Source organism: Cornus florida, unplaced genomic scaffold (assembly GCF_030987335.1).
Source record: "Cornus florida cultivar Cherokee Brave unplaced genomic scaffold, ASM3098733v1 CherokeeBrave_3.0.0_Hap2_Chr05, whole genome shotgun sequence".
NCBI classification, from domain to species: Eukaryota; Viridiplantae; Streptophyta; class Magnoliopsida; order Cornales; family Cornaceae; genus Cornus; species Cornus florida.
Window position 1 is genome coordinate 55458099 of NW_026775575.1, and position 22652 is coordinate 55480750.

General features: G+C 37.1%; 1 protein-coding gene across 1 annotated transcript; it reads right to left on the reverse strand.

Moving 5' to 3' along the window:
• Window positions 1-106: 106 nt before the first annotated feature.
• On the reverse strand, window positions 107-22419 carry LOC132306522 (sister chromatid cohesion protein SCC4). The gene is made up of 13 exons (XM_059803932.1): window positions 21751-22419; window positions 20372-20532; window positions 17685-17826; window positions 17264-17380; window positions 13934-14432; window positions 12752-12790; window positions 12397-12518; window positions 10150-10296; window positions 7271-7360; window positions 7054-7178; window positions 1655-1860; window positions 675-799; window positions 107-538 (listed from the first exon to the last, which is right to left on the reverse strand). Exons 1-13 carry the CDS (start codon window positions 21961-21963, stop codon window positions 353-355), a joined length of 2172 nt encoding a protein of 723 aa, XP_059659915.1. The 5' UTR covers window positions 21964-22419; the 3' UTR covers window positions 107-352.
• Between the last annotated feature and the right edge of the window lie 233 nt (window positions 22420-22652).

Sequence of the window (22652 nt, forward strand, 5' to 3'; positions counted from 1 at the left end):
TTTTTTTTTTTTTTTTAACCTTATTGTAGCTTATTTATTTCCAACAACAAGGTCAAGTGATCAAAGCACTGCAACAGGTAGCTTACGGTACAACAACTTGATCAACTAGCAGAACCAAGACATGATGATGGTAGCATAACATTAAGAAGGAGAAGATACAATGATGGTAGCATTCATTATATTACAGTTCTGGACAACATCTTCACAATGATGCCTATAGTTCAAAAGGAACCAGCATAACTTCTATGCTGACCTTTTTAAAAATAATAAAAATAAAAAACCGAAAAAAAAAAAAATGTAGATTACTTCCATTTTTTAATAAAGAAAATAAAAATATTAAGCAAGTTGGGAACTAAATTTTCCTCTTTCCACGTCTCCCAATGTCCAAGTCCATGAGCCTTGATGATGGAGCGGGTGACTGGTTTGAAAGACCAACAGATTCAGGAATGTCGAGATTGACTCTCATGGATGGACTTGCCATTGCACGCTTGCTCTCAAGCTCATGCTGTCGATGTACTTCTATTTTTACTTGGTCGATCTGCTCATGTGATAAATAAGTGAATCAGTGAATGAGCGCATGAGAATCTCAAAATATGTTATAACGGCTTGGTCAGATATTACTAGCTGATCTTCATGACAAGGTCAAGGTACAAGAATAGGATCGATGCCCTTACAAGTTCAATATGATGAATGGATGCATGTGCATCCGCAAGTTTCTTTTGCAGTTCATCAGCTTTCTTATTTTGATATTCAAGATTCTCCATTTCGTTCCCCTTCTCACCCACTTCATGATACAAAGCTGCATACAAGAAGAGTTGTATTACTAACCAGACGACAGGAATCAGATAAATGCATCAAGCTGAACTATCCTAATTACAACTCAATAGATTGGGTAACAAAGTAAAGAAAAATAGAGTCAGAAAACTGTTAGCCAGACCATGTGAAGTTGTCAAACATTACATTACATCTTATTCAAAATTTAGAGGAACAATTTACCAAGTCAAGGAAAATAGAGTCAGAAAACCGTTTGTCAGACAATGTAAAGTTGTCAACCATTACATTCCATTTTATTCAAAATTTACATAAATAATTTAACAAGAATCACCTTAACAAGTTATGAAATCTCCTTTAATCTGTACATGTCTTCCTAGTCTTTTTTCTTTTTCATTTTTTATTTTTCCCTTCCCTTTTCCTTCATAATGATATGTTCAAGCAGTGGAAGAACAATGTCAAAGAAATTAGATAGTTTTCATAATTCAAAAGCACCACCTAGGTCAGAGCATATAAAGATACTGCACATCATCCAACTCTCAAAAGATCCTTGACTGTTCTATTATGTGATTCATAGAAGAATTTTTTTCTGATGTAAGCAATGGGAGGAGATGAATGACAATTTAAGTGGATATTTTTCAGCAAGATTCACACAAAGGCTGTTCCCCACCTTAAATATACATCATGATAGACTATGTCATTTGCTCATTTATGGTGTACGCAAGGTCATTAGGTAACATTAAGAACACAGGGAACAAAGACGGAGATATTATATATTTGTCAGAGATCAAAGATGCTTATTCCAAACTGTGACAGAGTGGACAGACTAATTCATGCTATGCCATCAAAAGACCATTCTGTTGTATTAGGCAAATAGATATACCTGTCAAATTTGATAGTACCCAGATCTGAGTTGGGATATCATAGAGCTTCTTTGCAAGTGTAAGGGACGATCTTAAGATTTCTCTGGCTTGTCCAGTGTCATGAAGGGCAAGTGCTAAATTGCCAAGGATCGTCAAATACTGTGAAACAAGTTGAAGATTCCCCAAACGAGTATGTGTGGTCTGCAAGCCAGTGGCCAGCTGCATTCTGCATCAAAGTTGCTGCCTGGTGAGTAAAAGAGAGAAGGATGGGCCAGGGGCAGGAGGGTTCATGCATGACAAAGTGAGATTATAGATAAAAGCATACAACAACAACCACCAAACCTTTTCCCAATTACTTGGAGTCAGCTGCATGAATCCTATGTTTTCATTCTGCTCTATTTAAGGACATATCCACAGTCAATCCACATGCTATCATATCTTTCTTTACTAACTCTACCCACATTAACTTTGGTCTTCCTCTTCTCCTATGATTACCCTCAATGCATTGTGTCACTTTTCATAACCGGCGCACTTCAAGGTCTTCTTTGCACATGTCGAAATCAACTTAACCAATTTTCTCTCATTTTATCTCCAATTGGTGCTACTCCAACCACCTCCCGAATGTGTTCATTTCTAATTCTATTCTTTCTAGTCTTACTACTGCACATCCATTTCAACATTTGCATTTCTGCTACACACTTTACGCAAATGTTGTTTTCTAGCTGCCCAACATTCAGAACCATCAAGTATGGCTGGTCTAATAGTTGTTCTATAAAACTCCCCTTTCAATTGTAAGGGGATACGCCTATCACACAATATACTAGACGCATTCCTATGATTACCGTCATCTCCAAGTTCTCCCTCATTATGAAATTAAAAGCATATATAACCAAAAATGAGAGAGAGAGAGAGAGAGACGAAGTCGTCATCTGTTATCTTGTCTGTACTAACGATTGTGTATTAACTCCAACATGGCAATCTATTTGCCTTGTCGTTTAGAGAGCTTCTATAGGTCTCACTGGAAGACATACTGTTTTATTTGGTATTTTCATATAGAATTTTGAGGCATTTAAAGAATTAATCAATTGTTTATTTCGAAGTCATTAAACACACACACACGCGGAGATTATGGCAAAGTCAGCAAGTTTTTTCACAATGGATAACCAGTGGCATCCCAAATAATGACTAGGCTGTGGCCATCTCTGTCAAGTTTTCTTGCCATCCAAGCTGAAGTACAGAAGTCATGCTAAGCCAAACAACTTTTCCTATGCCATCTCACTTGTGTGGCTTATGACCCTTTCCGTCTTGCCCTAAAACACACACCAAACCAAATTGGACTTTTTTGTTTTTTTTCTTTTCTTATTATTATTATTTTTTTTGGTGCTGAAGCTTGCTTAGCTGAGTTCACCTAATGCCACAACAATCTCAACAGACCCAGAAGTCAACACCAAGAAGAGGGCAACATGCTTACCTCAAATAGCTGAGGCACTTAACTCAAGCCAAGCAGCAGGGCAGGGCAGTTGCGACTCATGGAAAGGCTTTGTAACAACAAAACAAATACAATATAGTCCATTCCCAGACATCAGATAATCTTGAAAGCCTCATGGAACTGATTAAACTCCAAGCTAGAACCCCCTCAAAGGCGCACAGGCTGCATTTTCCTATCTAGCCCGAGCTGCCCCAATCTCCAGGTCTATTTTGTGGTGCAGCGTCAATCAACATAAGAAACTCGAACATAAAAGTCATGCAAAACAACCTAATGTCACTGCCGCTGTCCATGTGGTTATTGTGGCTCCACCTTAGAATATCCCATTTGAAGTCCAGGGCCTACCCCTAGTTGGCCTGAGTTGGACTCATTTTGGTATGACACGTCACTTCGGGTGGCATGCCTCCCAATTACACCCAACCTAAAAGCATTGAAGGACATCTACACTAACATCAGATATGCTTTTGAGCAATCAAACATCTAGAAAAAATTAATCTACCTCCATATCACACACTACCAGTGTTTACTTCCTAACATATTTAAATATATAAAATTATATTTTTAAAGATAGATAAGTAGCACGAGAATTCAAGGACTGTGCGTCACAATAGAACTATAAATCCATATCAGATGCCCATTAAGGTATTATGATTTATAACAAGATATTTTTGCGTGCCACCCTTCAGGTATTAGGATTTATATCGGATGCCCACTAGCATTTAAAATCCATAGGCAATATTTCACGTAATTTTTATCAAACTTGGTGCCCAAGGCTCCAAGACACCAGCTGGACATCAATCTGATGTTCTCACTCCAAGTTCCTTGAAGGCAATTTCATGCCATGCTGCATGCCTACATGCACACTTTTGCCAACCACCAGGGATTGCTAAGCCCCTCCACACACCAACCACCAGGTATTATGAAGAGGAAGTCTTGGTTGCTTTGAAGTGTTGTAACAGGGACAAAGCCCCTGGTCCAAATGGTTTTTCCATGAGATTCCTTTTGGAGAGTTGGGAGGTGGTTAGAGGGGAGGTGATGGGTACCTTTCATGCTTTCCATGCTCAGGGTTGTTTTGAGAAGAGTCTGAATGCCACTTTTATTGCTCTCATTCCGAAGAAAGGGGGGGTGTTGGATGTTCGGGACTTTCGTCCTATCAGTTTGGTGGGGAGCGTCTACAAGTTAATAGCCAAGGTCCTTGCTTCTAGATTGAGGAGAGTTTTGGATGGAGTAATCTCCGACTCTCAGAATGCTTTTGTTGGAGGCCGTCAGATTTTAGATTCAGCCCATATTGCTAGTGAATGTGTAGACTCCAAATCGTGTAGTGGGGTTCCTGGTTTTCTTTGTAAATTGGACATTGAGAAGGCTTACGACCATGTGAATTGGAGCTTCCTTCTCTATATGCTGGGGAGGATGGGGTTTGGTGTGAGATGGAAGAGATGGATTCAATTTTGTATTTCCAGTGCTCGCTTCTCAGTGCTTGTGAATGGAGTTCCGACGGGTTTTTTCTCTAGTTCAAGGGGTTTAAGACAGGGGGATCCGCTTTAACCTTTTTTGTTCCTTATCGTGATGGAGGCCGTTAATAGATTATTGAGGAAGGCTGTTGACTTTGGTTTTATGAGAGGATTTAGGGTGGGCAGGGATGCTGCTAATCAGTTGGAGATTTCCCGTTTGATGTTTGCAAATAACACTTTAGTGTTTTGTGATGCGGATGTGTCCCAGATGATATATCTGATATGTGTTTTGATTTGGTTCCAAATTGTCTCCGGGCTCAAGCTGAATGTGGGGAAGAGCGTTTTGGTGCCGATTGGGGAGGTGCCTGAGATCGCGTCGTTAGCAAATATCCTTGGATGTTGTATTGGTTCCTTTCCCATCTCTTATTTGGATTTACCCCTTAGATCATCCTCGAGGTGTGCGGGGAGTTGGGATCCGGTTGTGGAAAGATTCAAGAGGAGACTGGCGGGATGGAAGAAGCAGTACCTCTCCAAGGGTGGAAGGGTCACTCTGACAAAGAGTACCCTTTCAAGCCTTCCCACTTATTTCCTCTCTTTGTTCTAGATTCCCTTTTCTGTAGCTGAGAGGATTGAGAGATTGCAACGGAATTTTCTGTGGGGGGAAATGGGGGAGGAGTTCAACTTTCATCTAGTACACTGGGAACAGACGTGCAAGCCGATCCAAGTCAGAGGCTTGAGCTTTAGAAGATTGGTGCCTTTTAATAAGGCTCTCCTTGGGAAGTGGTTCGAGAGGTTTGGAGTGGTGAGGCATAGGCTTTGGAGAAAGGTGGTAGCGAGTAGATTTGGGGAGAGGAGAGGAGGGTGGAGCTCTTTTGAGGTGCGTATTCCATAGGGTATGGGGGTTGAGAAATTCATCCGGAAGGGGTGGGATGGTTTTTCCAAACACATTAGATTTCGGCCCAAGGATGGTAGGAGGATCAGTTTTTGGAAGGACGTTTGGTGTGGGGATCGACCTCTTGCTCTCGCTTTCCCCCGACTCTTTAGGATTTCCACGAATAGGTAGGCCATGGTGGTCAACTGTTATCGGCTTGATAGCAATAGATCATCTTGGGATGTTCGTTTCAGGAGGTATTTTCAGGATTGGGAGATTAAGGACGCCATTGGTTTTTTGGAAATATTGTATCGCCAGGAGATCACGGGTGGAGATTCTGATGGTTGGGTGTGGGTGGGCCCCTGCTTCTCAAGGTTGTTTTGATGTTCAATCCTTCTATAGGTGTCTTACGGAGGTGTTAGGGGCTCATTTCCCGTGGAAGGTTGTTTGGCGCTCCAAGGCGGCAAAGCCACCCCTCAAGGTGGCCTTATTTGCTTGGACGTCTGTTTTAGGGAAGATTTTGACACAGGATAATTTGAGGAGAAGGAATCAAGTGGTGGTCAATTGTTGTTGCATGTGCCTTCGTGTGGAGGAAACGGTGGATCACCTCCTTTTACACTGCACCATGGCTAGGGACTGTTGGGATTTGATGCTTGGTTTGTTTGGGGTTCAGTGGGTCATACCCAGATCCTTCAGAGGGAGGCCTAGAGAGGTTGTAAAGTGGGGGTCCAAGTCCGGGATGCTTGGAGGGTTACGCCTTTGTGCATCTGGTGGGGTATTTAGCTCGAGAGGAACATGAGATCTTTCGAAGGAAAGGAGAATCCTATTTCTATGCTTAAGTTCTCTATTATCTCCACTCCTTTTTGTTGGGTTTTGGGGAGCAATTATACATCTTTAGAGGAGTTAGTTGATTTTTTGGACTCTTCGAAAGTTTAGAGGCCCTTTTTGACCTTGTGTAGTTCTTTTGGGCTTCGCTCCCCTTTTCAGCACTTCTATACAATGTCTTACTTATCAAAAAAATAAATAAATAAATAAATATGTGACCATGCCTTCTCATATGATGGTGGAACATTGGTATGCTAAAAAAAAAAAAAAGCCTTCAAATTAAAACCTCAAAAGGGTGGAATTGTTGGTTAAGAACCACGCCTTGCAAGGAGGAGGTTATGGGTTTGATTCTCCCCCGATGAGGCCAGCCTCACAAGGGTTCTACCTGAATTAAAACTGGCAAGTGAATTAAAGGGCCTCATGTCCAAACAGGCATGGTCCCAACCAAAGGGCGGGGACACCCCCTCTAGTCAATAGGGAAAAAAAGAACAAACAGAAAGTTCAGAATGTAAGAATTTATAAAATACCAAAAAAAAAAAAAAAAATAGATCTTATAAGAATGACAATTCTAGATATATCATAAACAATGCCATAGAACCACAAAAAATAAAAATAAAGGCTCATAAGAAATGCCCTAACAAACAAGAAGAATAAGATTCAAAAGCTGTAAAAAACACAATTGAACAAATCACATCAGGTGCAATAGAATGCACCAAATTCCTAATTAATACGACTACCAGTACCAGCCCATTCAGGGAAAAGATTATTGAAGAAGGGAACAGCTACCGTGCTTCTTGTAGATTCTGCTGCCTCATCAATAGAAAACCATAAGCAAAAAGGACACTGGTTTTCTCTCTGACTCCAACAAAAGAATCCAGCATTCTGAAAACTGGTCCAATCAAATCAAGAGCCTGCATACCGAAGAATACCACTGCTAAAAAAATAACTTAACAACAAAGATCAACAAATATAAAAATCTGATAACAACAGGAAATAATTCTACCCTTGAAGAAGATTCCGCATCACCAATGCAGATGTAAGATACAGCTGCATAAACTTGGCACATAGCTTGCATCGATTTGCTCTGAGTCAGCTAAATTAAAAATTCACAGGCTACAGTCAGTTCTAACTTTATAAAATATAGATTCGTAGAGCTCTATAGTATTTTCTAAACAAACTACATCTTCACTTTGAAGAGAAGAGCATACAGGCAATAATATATACATATGAATCCAAGAATAGTCAGACGTTGACAACTTCATTTCTCTCCCACTTTTCGGTCTCTAACTCCCATTTTAGTCATCAACAAGCGAGACACATTTTCTCAAATATCAAATTGAGGCACCTTCTATATCAACCATTATAGATCTACTTACATCACTTGCTAAGAATAAGGAGTATTTAGGTCAAAGAGCCTATCAAAAACACCTTTTGATTTATGTTTTTTACATGTCATGGGAAAGAACTCTTAAAAAACTGAAATAAATCTTCTTCAGTACAATCAGGAAACTTAAAAAAAAAAAAAAAAAAAAAAAAAAAAAGGCCTGCGATGCGTGTGACCATGTGTTTGGTAATTCAGATGCAACCATCGAAAAACTAAGAAAGATATCAGCCCAACTACAAATTTACTACAATGTGACTTCAGACTGCTGCTCATATTTGGCAATTCTTTTTCCCCACTTCACGGACACTAGAATTCAGACCATGGTAAATGAAAGGGAAAACAGCTATGAAAACAACTTGACACTGAAGCTAATAAAAAGCCCGTGCAAGAATGTCAGAGTCATTGCTAGAGTAAGGTGCGAGTATATAGTCAATGCAATTATATCTTTGATAATTTATAGTTTATTGAAGTTATTGTTGAACAAAATGATTAATATATATATATATATGAAGAAGAAGAAGAAGAGAGGATATAGCATACTCAAAATAGTATTTAAAATTTCACTTAATTTAATGCTCCGTTATTTTCAACCTAAAATATATAGAACATATTTTTCATGTAAAACCTTTAACATGGAAAAAAAAACATTGTCTTCTTATTTTCCAGTTTTACTGTGTCAATTGCAAGCCAGGTTGTTATACCATGTTAAGCATGGAAGAAACTGATGCTATATTATCAATCATATTTCAGTACAAGTTACAATAATACAAGGATATATATATTTATATATATATGCCCTAACAAAAGGGCTGACCAATGATAAAATACTAAACTACCCAATATAAAAGGTAAAAGACTAAAGCACCCTAAGAACTAAAAAGAAACAAAAATATTCTCTAACAATATGGACCCTGAGATTGAGTATATTTGGAATCAAATTTCTGCTATTCCTATCTCCTTAGAGAATGACCAGATTCTGTGGAATGAAGCAGATTTAATTTTAAATCTGTTTGGAAAAGCTATAGACAGACTAATGCTAATAAGGACTGGTTTAAATTGTGTTGGAAGAAGGGAAGGCCTGCTGCTTGCATTACATTTTGCCTCATTTTGTTGGATGAAATTCCTTCATTCACCAATCTACAGAAGGGGGCATAAGCTTGGGCCCCATATTTTCATAATTGTATGAAATATGGGATACAGTCAACCACCTGCCCTTTACTTGTAGTTACGCTCAGTTGGTTTGGAACTGGTTATGCGATGTATTCCACTGGGATTGGGGTCAAGTAAACTCATTTCAACAATTAATTTAATGGTTCATTTCCCAGTTTAATTCCTTTGGAACATTTGGAGAGCAAGGAGTCAAAAACTGCATTGTGGTTCAGCCCCTCAAGAAATTCAAACTGCTAGGATGGTGGTTTAGGAGGCTTTGGACTATGGGTTCAAAGATTAATGATTTACAAGTGGTTTCATCTGACTATTATGTCTGGCAGCTTCGTACACTAGCATACACAAAAGTAAGAGACCAATCGGCCACCAATCCGCCTCCCGAAACATTGCAAGTGATCTGAAATTCCGAAAGGGTTAGTTTACATCAGTTTTCTGGGTGGTTACCTTTTTGTTTGGTTCTATGTTACAAGCTGATTGCTCTGTTACGAGGAATGCTTCTGGTATCTGGGTTAGTAGCTGCATCCATCAGTGGACATATCTTATTCTACACTCTCAGCTTCTTTGGGTTGTAAAAGGAGATCTCCTTGGCATAATGCGTTTTTTAAGTATGAGTTGCAGCAGATGGTGGATCTTTTGCAGTGTTGCGGGTTACTGACACCCTTTCTTCCTTCCTTGGGGTTTTCTGTCTTTTAGGTGTGGAATTTTGCTGGTTTTATTCTTCCTCTTTACTGGTGTTTGGAAATGGGATTTCTCAATCTATTCTAATGAGAGAAGATGCCTCTCCTAGCCTTGTAATTATCTGTTTTTGGTTAATGAAAGTTACTTCACTAGGAGAGGGGGGTGGTTGTCATACTTCTGAGTGCAGGTCTTATTAGGTCACTTAAACCTCAAGGAAGCTTCAAAGTTGAACTTTCAAAAGCCTCCTAAAATAATGAAATGTGTGTAGGCATGTACACATCGGTCTCTGGGCAGTTACTAGATGTTCTATGCATTTAGACACCTTGAATGCAGGCCTTTCTATCCCACTCCCATTTCCGGATTTTAGAGTTTCTCTTCTATTTTGTTTTCTCAATGTTATTTTTCAGTCCGAGAATCTCTGAAGGTTCTTTTTTATGCTTTCCAGGCTTCAATCCAATAAAGCATCTTGCATATGCTGGACCCACATCCACTGTAGCACTTGGCAAATGTTGCAACATTTCATGACAAGTCATTGTAAATACCAAGATGTGCTGCAGATTGTTTTGTGAACCAGACAACTTAAATTCACGACAACTGCACAGTAATTGGTGATATAGTATTTCCAAAGCAAATTGTACTATTAAGCAACACACCTTTGCTGCTTCAATAAAATGAAAGGCGGCTTCGCTACAACAGCCAACAGAATGAGCATACTGCCCTCTAAGCATCTCAATAATGCTCTCACAAGCCTCTAAAATTGTTGGAAAACGAATGAACCAATTCCTCATCTGCACCAAAGCCTGCAAACGTAACAATCATGTTTACATTTTCAATTTTAAGAGCTATATATAGCTTTGATGGGTACAAAAATTGTGAAAAAGTCATCAAATCAATTGCCAAAAATAGAAAATAAAAAAGTGAAAATGCCATCATCTAATTGGGAAGCATCAATGTCTCACTGAAAAGAAACCATGACATGCTATAATTAGTGGATAGGGGGAGTATTACTTACATTCTGACTCAGATATGTGATGTTAAGAACAGAAGCGTATTAAACTTTAGATACAAGGACATTTTTATATGTGCATTTGCAAATTTATGGTGTCATTTATATGGAATTGATCAGTGTTTGAGATTGTGTGCATGAAACAACCAAAGAGAATAAATTGAAAAGGAATCTTAAAAGACAACAGAAGTCTCATAAAAGAGAAGGCGTAATACACCTGTTTTTAGGTAAAAAATTGAAGGGGAAAAAATGGATTGTTCAGGAAGTGTCCCAAAGAGTATAGGGCACATTTAGACATGAATGTAATAATGTGAAGAAGTGTTTGGCATGCCAATTATTGATAGGGAAAGTTCCCCGCATATCAAGGTGGCCCTTTTGCTTTTCACTGCATATGAAACGAGTTTTACAGGATTATATCAGGGTTTTTTCTCTTCTTTTTTTTTTCTTTTTTCTTTTTTTTTTTTTTTTTTTCATAAGCTGTATCAGGATTTTGATAAATGAATTAAGTTACATTATAGTTACCATTATCATATTCCATTTTTGACAATGGCTATTTTTTTTTTATTTCTAGAAATTACTCAGTTAAATAAGGTCGGGTGTACCTCCAAATTCTATAAAGAAACTAAGCATAACCAATTCTTCTTCTTCTTCATAGAATGTAGACTCGGGATGGGAACAAATTTAAAATGTGTAAGAAAAGAAAACAGCACCCTTGTGAACTCAAACCATACTATTATTGCTGAAAAAATTTCTGCAAAGGGAGGTTATGAAGCAAAGCAATATCAACACAGCACACGTCTGAGTTAATCAAGCTTTATTGTCTGACACATGCACACAGCATGTCTGCAAAACCAATATTGAACTAATTTGTACCATGTAGTAGTTGGTTGTAACCTTCGTCAACAATCTTAATTTTCAATAACTTTTCCAAATAATTCACTTTCATGATAACTATATTCATCATAAGTTTTGAGAATCCAAATACCTAGCTTGAAGTCCAGAACTCAGTAAATTTTGATGAGACAAAAGTCACGTTAATAATCTATTTTCCTTCTGTAGCTAGTTAAGGACTGACATGTCCCCTAATTCCAACCAATAAAATTCACTCTCAAATGAATTTCAAAACTAAAGCAACATGTTACATTACCACCTCATATGATTTGCACAAGAGGAACAAATATTTAAAAGAACAACACAATAATCAGTCTCTCAGAAAAATTCTCAAAGCAATATATGGTGAATGTATAAACTGCAAAAACAAGGCAAGTAAACTAGAAGAAACGAGGCTAAACAAAGATACAGCCAAGAACCAAAATACAACCACATGGACGATGGACCTGATGATGGAGAACAAGGCGCAACTCAAGAGCTAGAACCACATATAACCCACACTTATTATTGGAGAAGGGGAAAACAAAGATAGAATTAGGGATATTAGTAAATTAGGGGTTTTATTTATGCTTATGGTTATTTTTAATAATGTTTTAATTTTATGGGTATTTTAGTACTTTACTTTTTTTAGGGGTATTTGAGTTTGCGAACTCCCTTTGTGTCTCTTCTTCGTCTTGTTCTTGCTGTTCTTAATCCCTCCGTCTATCTATCCTACCTCCTTCAATCTGATTCTCATCCCTATTCTTCTGTCTACTCACCACCTTCGTCTAGCCTCATCTTATCTTCTCATTCTCATCTCCTTCTTTATTTCTAGTTACTATAAGTTACTACTTGTCCTGCGCCACCTGATGATTTGACTATTCTTTCCTAAGAAATATGTATAGAGAACCCCATAACAAGTGCAAGGAATTGAGCAAATTTTTGTACCAGAACCGATGGAAATACAAGTAGAGAGACATACAAACTATAGTTGAAAATTCAACACTAGAAGCATAATACCAACCTCTTGTGCTGCGACGAATTCAGACCGTGTGAGTTCCACAGCCACTTTGTTTTCAAGGAACTGCATTAGAAGCATCAAATACACACCAGCCATCCATATTGCAGAGTGTTGCAAATCCACTTCTGCTTGACATAATATTCAGAAAGCTCACTTCAGTAACCTCAGAAATACACTGATGCCATGATTTTGATAGACACACAATTCTAGATATTCTAAAGAACATCATCAAGTTGAGATTAAGCAGCACCTTTATTAGGGAGCTATAATTGGTGACTGAGCCTAAGCTCTTTGTATAGAAGTAATGAATGAAGAAGATTAGCTTTTGCAAATGATAAATAAGAAGATGGAAGTGCACCTCTCACACCATCAGTGATTCCAAGCTTCACCAGCTCCTCTGCATGTAAGAAAATTAATTCAAATTTCAAAATTGCGCATGTCAATGACACCTAAAGCTTAATATGTAAATCCAAAAGAGTGCAAAAATGACTTTCCATTAAAGTACGAAGATGCTGAGAAACCAGGATCTATGACAATCTGACAGCAATACCCTCATCGTTGTTGTGTGCATGAGCAAAAAAAAAAAAGAGGAAAGAAAGCAAAAATAACTTTGACCTTTATAATATCAGCTATGTCAAGTGGACTCAGGTATATTCGTCAGCTGTGGGTATGTGTCTAGGTCTAGGCTTTACTTAGTTCTCAAATCCCAGCACATGGGAACACATCTACATGGTCAAATTGTTTAATGATCTTGTGAAGGTAATATGGTGGGTCCTATGTAACAAAGAGTTTATGGCACAAGGACTTTTCCAATTTTGAAGAAACCAGGTAGTAAACGAACATAATAAGAGCTTTTTGTGTATATTCATGTAACATATAACATCAATTTCAATTCCCCCTCACCCCAACACCAAACAAACCCCCCCCCCCCCCCCCCCCCCCCCCCCCCAACACACACACAAAATCTACTCATTTTCCCTTACCAAATCATCTATGGTATTGTGAGAAAGAAAGGACAGTAGAGGCTAAGCCTTCCGAACTCAACCATCTACCCGCTCTGAATGGACAAAAGCATTACCCTAGACCGGCCAAATTTCCACAAAAAAATTAAGGACAAATCTTGATCAAATTGGTTAGCCATTCCAAGTGAGCATTGCAAATAGCAGAATGTCCTTGCCCAATTTGAATGGTTGCCATGCCTCATATCAAAAATTGTGTTGAACCAACATTACAAAGTCAAGATACTAGTCGCATTTTGAGACACAAAAGCTTACTAGGACAAAACCTAGGTGACTCACCAAGTAAATTGCATGGTTTACTTTTTCAGAAAGTATAAATAAACATAATCACGACATTTGGGAAAGGATATGATAGTGTTATATAAAGACATAAGGGAAAATAGGAAGAAAAATGGTTTCACGTCCACAAATTTGGGTGGCCAAGTGTGGTGAGAAATTAGACTTAACAAAAAGAATTGAAGCAATTAGTAATTAAAATAAAGTTCAGGAACTGTCCAAAAGGAAAAAGACTAGGAACCAACCTTGAATAGTTTGTAATCCAGATTGAATCCGTCTTCCACATTCCTTAAAAAGTCCTTTTGGACGCTGAAAAATGACAACCATAAGCTCAACCAGTGCATAAACAGCATTTTTCGGTAGCCACTCCCCATCCATAGGATGTGGAGCCAACCCAAGCTTATCTACCCAGTCTTGTCTGACATTTCCAGAATATGTTGGTTCTAAAGAATCTTTTCTTGCTGCACTCAATCGAGTATTACTGAGTTGTTCTTCAAGTTGAGCTTGTTTTTTAGAAAGCGCAGACCTATCTCTGTAGTGTAGGTCAGACTGAGAGAGACTTTGATTCAGTGCATTGAGCTCCTTGGTCAGCTCTTGGACATGCCGCATCTGCTGCAAGTCAGCCTTCATAGCACCATCCAATTTTTCAACACCCTCAGCAGCACTTTTGTAGTCACATATTCGTAGTGAATAGAATATGTGCAGCAGTTCATTGTAAAAGAGTAAACCAAGGCATTTTTGTCTCTTCGAGGACGCAAGGTGACCAGAAAATATTAATAAAAACATGAATCAGTAATGGCAGATAATTTTAAAAGCAATTATAAATACATACATACATATATATATATATATATATATATATATATATATATATATATTTGCATCAAGAAGCCATCCCAATAAGGGAAACTATTTGCATCAAGACAAACTAAAAGCCACAGGAAACAAGTTTCAAAGTTTGGATTGGAGGCCTTCTTTTATCAATAATCGCCCAAAACAATATTATGGAGCCTCAAAGGACAATACAAGAGGATGGAAGTTTCACTTGAAAGCTGGTGCCATGTACTAAAATCTGAATAGATACAATTTCCTCTTTTACCCACAAAAAATCAAGCAAGGCTTATCCAAAATACTTTTCTAGGTCAATAGGACTTAGGTTGGCAAATTTCGTAAAACAAAATTAGAGTCTGTAACTTAAGAAGCACGGACACTTCTATGAGGTGTCGTGTCCGTGTCCAACACTGACACTCCATGGACACTCCTAGACACGTGTCCGACACTTCATGGCTGCGTCCATTATTTAAAAATAAATGTTATTATTTCGGGCACCTGGCAGACACATCTCGGACACTCCACCAACACATCTTACACTCTTTATCTTATATAAAACAAACACACGACAGTCCTGGAAACAATTATCATCATACATCAAAGTGTTCAACATCTAAGGAACAAAAACATAACTGTAATGACAAGATAGAATAGTGATAATATGATATAATATAACATATTCTTTTTTATATTCAAATAGCGTCCTCTTCTTACTTATGTAACTTTAGCATAGAATTTATAAAGGAATTAAAGTTCTATGATTGTCTTCCTCAATAGAGATACAATTGAAAATTTATTTTTATGTTAGCCGTGCCCATGCCATGTCCGTGTCCCACTTTTTTAGAATTTGACGTGTCGTTGTATTCGTTTCATATTGTGTCCATGTCCCATGTCCGTGCTTCTAAGTCTGTAATTTTTGTTCTAATTTGTAATTTAGATTAGAAACTTCCAAAAATATGGTTTTTGTTAATTGATCACCTCCTACTCAAGGTTGAAGAAGGAATTTTGAGCTACATTTAAGGGTATATGGTAATATTTTTCTACAAGGATAAAAAGGTAATTTAACACATTGATGCACTCACCAAATTAGGGTTCATGCATTCATAATTAGGGTTTCTAAGTTTTACTTGATTTGATCTTTATTTGATTCTCTAAATTGTTTCAAAACATGCACTAAAAAGTTTTTGAAAACTAGTAGTCTTGAATCTTTCCAAGTGTTAAAATTACAATAGTATTTGATCACTTGAGGGTTCGATCGAGGCCCACTACAGTCTCGTAGATCAATCGACATGTTTTCCGATCGATCAACCATTGTGGAAAAGCAATTTCCAAATTGAATCTAAACTCTTCCAGCCCTATTCTTTCTCTACTTCTATTTTGCGCGTATATGTAGATATATATGTATATTTTTTTGATAAGTACGCGCATATATATATATATATATATATAGATATATATATCATGTTAGGGCAGAATACATAAACAAAGAGCATAATTGTTAGTTCTAGAGTACTTCAATATTTTTCTTTTAGCATTCATCATTCGTACAATCGGTTACTGTAGTCTGTATTCCATATGTTGACACCTACTGTTGCATACTACAATTGGAGAGCTCAGCACAACCTTCAATTCTTTGATCAGAAATTGAACGTGGACAACTAGTTGCTGAAACCAGTTCACTGTAGACTTTCATTAGAAAGTTTCGCATCGTCTATGTCAAGGAGGTAACTAGAGGTTTTTAGGTTTTTGGGAACTGTTAACCTAGGTTGTAAACTTCCTTTCTCATAGTAGATTTCGTTTTCCTGGACTAGGTCCTGTGGTTTTTCAACTTGGAGTTTCCATTTAAAACTCTGTGTCCATTGCTTTACTTATTTATTGCTGCTATGGATTGAAAATTTTTTACTTTTCTGCTATGAATTAAATTTAGGATTCTAATAATTTAGTGTTAATTCAAAAAGGTCTTGCGTGACTCTCTGTCAAAACCTCTGGTTCCGCTCCTTACTATCAAATTGTACAATATTTTCACCATGCATCTCTTCTAGGATTGCAGATGTTCAAGATTCAAGTTCATTAAGGTATGAATACAGGTTATCCTTTGGCTATTATCTAACACTACCTTACTCTAGGTAGGCTTGGACAAGCATTAGGGAAAAGGTAATATTTAAGACAGAAGTAAAATATCTTGGCCAAAATATATATTTTTTGCAAGGGTTAACCGGAAATACATAACCATCTAATCATCACAGAAAACCTGAAGATTTCTTTTAAAACTGGAGCCATTTTGTCAGAATGGATATATTGCTGATACAGATTGACATTGCTTTGTCATACAGCAGAACTGCAACAATACTGGAACAGTCAGCCATGAATTACATTGAAAAAACTATTATGCACAAAACACCATTGAAACACCATTGACACAAAGTTGATCATTTGAATCAAAGTCAAGGTACACTCATGTCCCCATTTACCTATCAGTACCCTACAGATCTTACTTCATATTAGGGGGAAGAAAAGAAAAGGAAAAAGTCCATAGAACACGATGTATTGCTTTTAAATTCTAATGTGTCCTTGTAAATTCTTACAATGGTTATAGCATATTGAAATTTACAACAAAAGCCTTTATCATATAACTTAAGATTTTGGCTCAAGGTACTTACCAAAAAAAAATTTGGCTCAAGTTGCAGTTGACATCAGGGGGGACTTCAAAAAACAAACTTACAATGACAAAGATCTTGACTTACTTTATCTGGCTCAATGGACTCCCAAACCTCATTGCATTTGTTGACAGCTCTTTCAACTAAATTTACATCATCCCACTGCATGAGGTGCACATGCAAGATAGAAGTTGCAAAAAACATCTGACCCACCAGCAGAAGACAAGCAATTAAAAGATGTTAGCATTTCTCACAGGAGTGACCATCAGGCCAACAAAAGTAACAAACGGACCAAGAAAAAGAGGGAATGATGGAGCAAGCACTACCACAACCCTGGTATATGCATGGATGATAGTAAGCAGGTATGAAGGGCAAATGTAGGATGCCCAACTAATGCACGGAAGGATAACTATATAATCTTTCCATCTTCATTATCTGAACTCACCATGCCAATAGACTGGAAATCATATTCGACTGCTAGAAATTATTCAAATTATTTCACACAAACCTGTAACTCTGGATAATGTATTTCGGTTGCACAAATATATCCACTTTCCAAAGCAGATATTGAACCTTGATAATCTCCTTCAATTATCAGAGCATTTGCAAGCTGCGAGTTGAAGTTGCACGACCATAACTTCCCAGCAAACCTAAAGGGAATAATCCCTAAACAATCAGTGTGTCTCCAAAATGGTGCAGTTGCATAGAGGTAGCATTTATTATACCTTACATTTAGATTCAAAAGAAAATAAGGAGTAACCTAATCCTATTCTGAACTACCCCAAACTAATAGTCTTAGACAATTACAACAAAATAATCAAATCAATACAAAAACAGAAGCTACAGAAAGTAATAGATTCCATTCCAATCTTAACTGAATATTACTCCTACGCATTCCCAAATAATGCAGAGAAGTCGTTTGTTACATCTGAAATGGCTCTTTTCCAACATATATCCATGGTTACTCACCACAATCCCCAGATTCGCATCAGACTCGGACAGAACCATGATTGAGTCAGCCCGAGATCATGATGATATTGATAATCACGACCGACTCGACCGCAACGGGCTGTGATGGTACTGTTTTGACCACCTCTAAAAGACTTCCAACCACATCAAATAACTTAATTCTACAATTTCAAAAGGAAAAAATAAAATAAAATAAAATACATAAGTTTTAACCATAAATCTTCAACAAAAGTATTCCGCTCTGGCAAATGATTGGAGAATTTAGTTTTTATTTAATTTTCCTGTCGCTCATCTAGATCTAACATGAAAATATCTATTAGATCAAACACACCTGTTCATTTTGTGGGTGTTGCTATGAATTTCCCGTATAGAACAAACTAGTTCTTTTTTTTGGTTAGTAAGAAAGAATGTGTAGGAACAAATTAAACCACAAGACAACCAACAACTACAATGGGCATAGCTCAGAGATAAACAAACAAAGAAGAGAGATATAACCAAACAGGGAGCATCAAAACCCAAGCAAAAACAAAATTGGTAGATATCATAACTAAATCAAGTTGCCCAATCCACCAGCAAGGAAAGGGAGAAAGCAACAAGAATACATCTGACCGAGGAGCAAACCACCATAGGACAAGCCAGAAACTCAAACAGAAGACAACCAGAGGCACTTTAACCATAGTTGTTAAAGGCTCAAGGCTGACTAAGGCGCCAAATGCCTTCTGGAGCCAAAGCGCAAGGCGCAGTATAAGGCGTGAGCCTGATCAAAGTAAGGCGCGTGTATATAATAATGCATATTTAACATATATTATTACATCTATTCATAATCAAGCAGTAATTGCAGTTGATGTAAGTAGTGAACCATAAATTTATGAACTTTGTCAAATATTTCAGAAGGTTAAACAATAAGATATCTGATATAGAACCGTTTAATTTACTAGTCATCGAGTAAAAAAGAAAATGATATGAATAAATGATTAAAAATAACAAGGCGCGCCCTTTTTGTAGCCTGAAGTCTACTAAAAAGTGTGAGAATAGGGGCTTTATGTGAGCCTTATTGAAGGGGCTTGGCCGTAGTCGGTTGAGGCGCTCTAGCTGAGCCTTGACGAGCCTAGGGCTTTTTTGGAGCCTAGGCGCGCCTTTAACAACTATGACTTTAACTGAGAACAGAGGCTGGAATATTCCATGACACAACCAATCGTAGGTTTTGCTGTGTTTGGCTAACCCCATGAAAGGAACTGATTCTGCTGCTAATAAAATCCACAATACCACTTTTGAATAAAGTGAACACAACATAAGTATTTGTGCAAAAAATTAAAAAAGCAAATAAGTAAATACTTGTCATTTACATTTTTTATCAACGTTAATATATATATATATTTTTAATAAAAATGTAGATAACAAAGTGAATTTAAATAATCAAATAATCCTAAGAAAAAAATAGAAAAATTTCGTTAAAAATCAGAAATAAGTGAATACTTAATAATACAAATATTGTAATCTACATTTTTTTTTAAACTAATAATAATTAAAAAGAGAATTAAAAATAAAAAAAATTGCACATATATTCAATAAAAATCAATTAAACAGTATTGACAATGATTTAAAATTTAATTTTTAGGTAATCACTCATATAGAAAGGAGTCATTACCCAGTGTAGTCCCCCTAATCGAGGTTGCTTGGAGGGGCAGACTAAATGTACACCAAATTTTTAGCATTTTTTGAACAAAGTGACTACTCCCAAGATTCGAAACCATGTTATTGTACTTGATGACTCGAGCATTATATCACTACACCACACAATGGCCCACTCTATTGCTCATATCGAAACACTTTTTTCAATAAAGTACATTAAAAATACGTTTTTATTGAATTCTATAATTAAAAATACATTTTATATTGAATTCTATAATTACAAGTTGTGTATCGGTTCATTTTGATTAAAAAAAAAAAATCCACAACTACGACAGTTGATACTGTTACACCCTGCAACCACGACACCATGACCGCCTCAGTGGCCACAATCGCAACTTGTAACATTGCACGTATCTCTAGGTTCAAAGGGCTGACTCTCAGCAATGAAATGGAAATTGTAATTGTGTGGACAAAAATATGAACGAAAAAGAATGGAGTAGAACTGTCAATGCCAATTACTCCACTTTGAAATAGTGTAAAAATATGAAATAATAATCCTCAATAAACAAGCTGATGTCAAAAAGATCTGCATACCCGTGTAACCCATCTGCAGACGATGTCGTAAGCTCCAAACCCTTGTTCAATATCTGTTTTTGTGAAGGAATAGATCCCACAAGATGATAACACTGGCTGAGTAAGCTATATGCTCTACACTTCAACTCAAAGCAAGAAGGAATGGACTTCAAAAGCAGTTGCTGTAGGAACAAAGTACAAGCAATTAAAAAATCTATGATTTATTCTACTTTTTCATTACGTAACAAAAAAGGAATATAAATTGAATATAGCAATATAGAATGCAATGTAGTGAATTCATCAAGGAAGAATGCCTAGATATTGCATTAACATTAATCTAATGGTACTTTTAAAACAAATATATATCTGATAATTGTGCGTATATTTACTTTAGAAAATAATGGTTCTTGTAAGGTCAATATATAACAGAAAGAAAAGGGGTTAATTGGTAGAAAAGAATTTATATCAAATACTATTATTCCTCCATGTGTGTTTTTATGTCATTTGAACTGTATACTTCATAAGTTTTTTCTTTCCCCTCTCCTTGATGCGTTGTCCTCTCGTGCATTGTGCAATTCAGATACAAGTTTGCTTTGAAAAGTAAATGCCATAATGCAACAATAGGGAACATTTCCTAGATGGTTTTTTTTTTTTTTTTTTTAAATACAATCAAAGGAAATAAAGTCAAAGATGGTGAAATATTAGTACAAACGAAAATTCTCCAAAAGCAACATTTTAGAAACATCACAAGAAAAACTGAGTGCAAAGTTGATTGTTTTCTTAATTTAAGAAAAAGAACAATATTCTTCAGATAAGTGTACAAAATCATGAACTCCGGCAATCTCAGTGATCAACAGGCGCAGGCGCAATGCATTCAAAAAGACTTCCAAATAAACCATCAACAAATTAGAAATGGAAGTTGAGTAACTCAATGGCCTTACACGTCTCATAAAAGTGTTATTCCGGTTTTTATTCAAAATGGTAACTTAGTTCATCTGTATAAGCAACACTGAGACATTTAAATTTTTCTAAATTAGTTTTAGGAAAAACTATTGATTGCAACTACTATCTATCAATAACCATTGTCCCATAGCCACCAGATTTTACAATCTAAAATAAAAAATAATAATAACTCAGTATTGGACACTCTTCACTGAAAGTTCCTTTACTCGGTTCCTTCAAATCTTAAACCCAGAAATCCAAGAACTGATGAAATTCCATGTATTATTAGTTATTAAACTGTATTGAACTATTTAACTTTCATAAAACATTAAAGCTAAGAAAAAATAGAAAATTATGAAAATGGAGAAACATAAAATTGACATGCTCGTGTGTGTACACATATACATATATGTGTGCGTGTTCGTGGAAGAAAGATATGAGAGGGAATGAAAACTGACGGAGCGTTCGAGGTGAGATTTGGCGTGATTGACGTTGTGGGAGTGCTTGAGGAGGAGAGTGGCGATGCGGAGGCGAGTCTTGATCTCGACGATGGGGAGGAAAGAGACTGTGCTCTGGCAGATAGCTTCCAGGCACTTGATTGCCTTCCCTATCTCCCCCATCTTCTCATGGTGGTCCGCTAGTCCCCACAGTCCCTCCGCCACCGATTCCATTTTTCTTTCCCTTCTCCCTTTTCTTTCCTTCGTTCAGCAATTCCAGTCACGACGACCTAGGGTTTTGACTTTTGATTTGATTCCTTTGCTCTTTCTTTCCTTTTCTTGTTCGCCAATTACAGTCACGACCACCTAGGGTTTTGCTTCACTGGTTTAACCGCCAAAACTGAGCTTGTTTTACCTCACATGGGAGAATAACTACGAGTACGAGAAGATGGGAGTTTGAAAATGGAGCTCCGTTTATCCAAATTGGCTGATTCTTTTCTTGGTTGAGTCAGGATGGAATTGTGCCCGGACCCGATTTAATACTAGTGGGTTTTATTTCCGGGTCATGCCACATTATCATCAAGTACAGTAACGGACTGACCTGGCAAACTATTACTAGTTGCAGAAGGAGAAATTATTTAGCACATCCATAGTCACCCCCTACCGCGTACCCTGTCCAATGATAACACACCTTGGGCTATTTTTCGCACTTTACACTACCTTCTTAGAGCATCGAGCGCATCTCTTGTTTGGATAATTTCTGAGTATGTGGCGAAGCAATGTCTTTGTTGTGCGCGTTCTGCACTCGTGGTTCCCACCCATTCATTTACACATGCTACATTATGTATATAAAATGAAAAAAAAGTGATTGTATATAATAAAGTATAGAATGCAAACAATTGTGAATAACAGTAGTTTAAAAT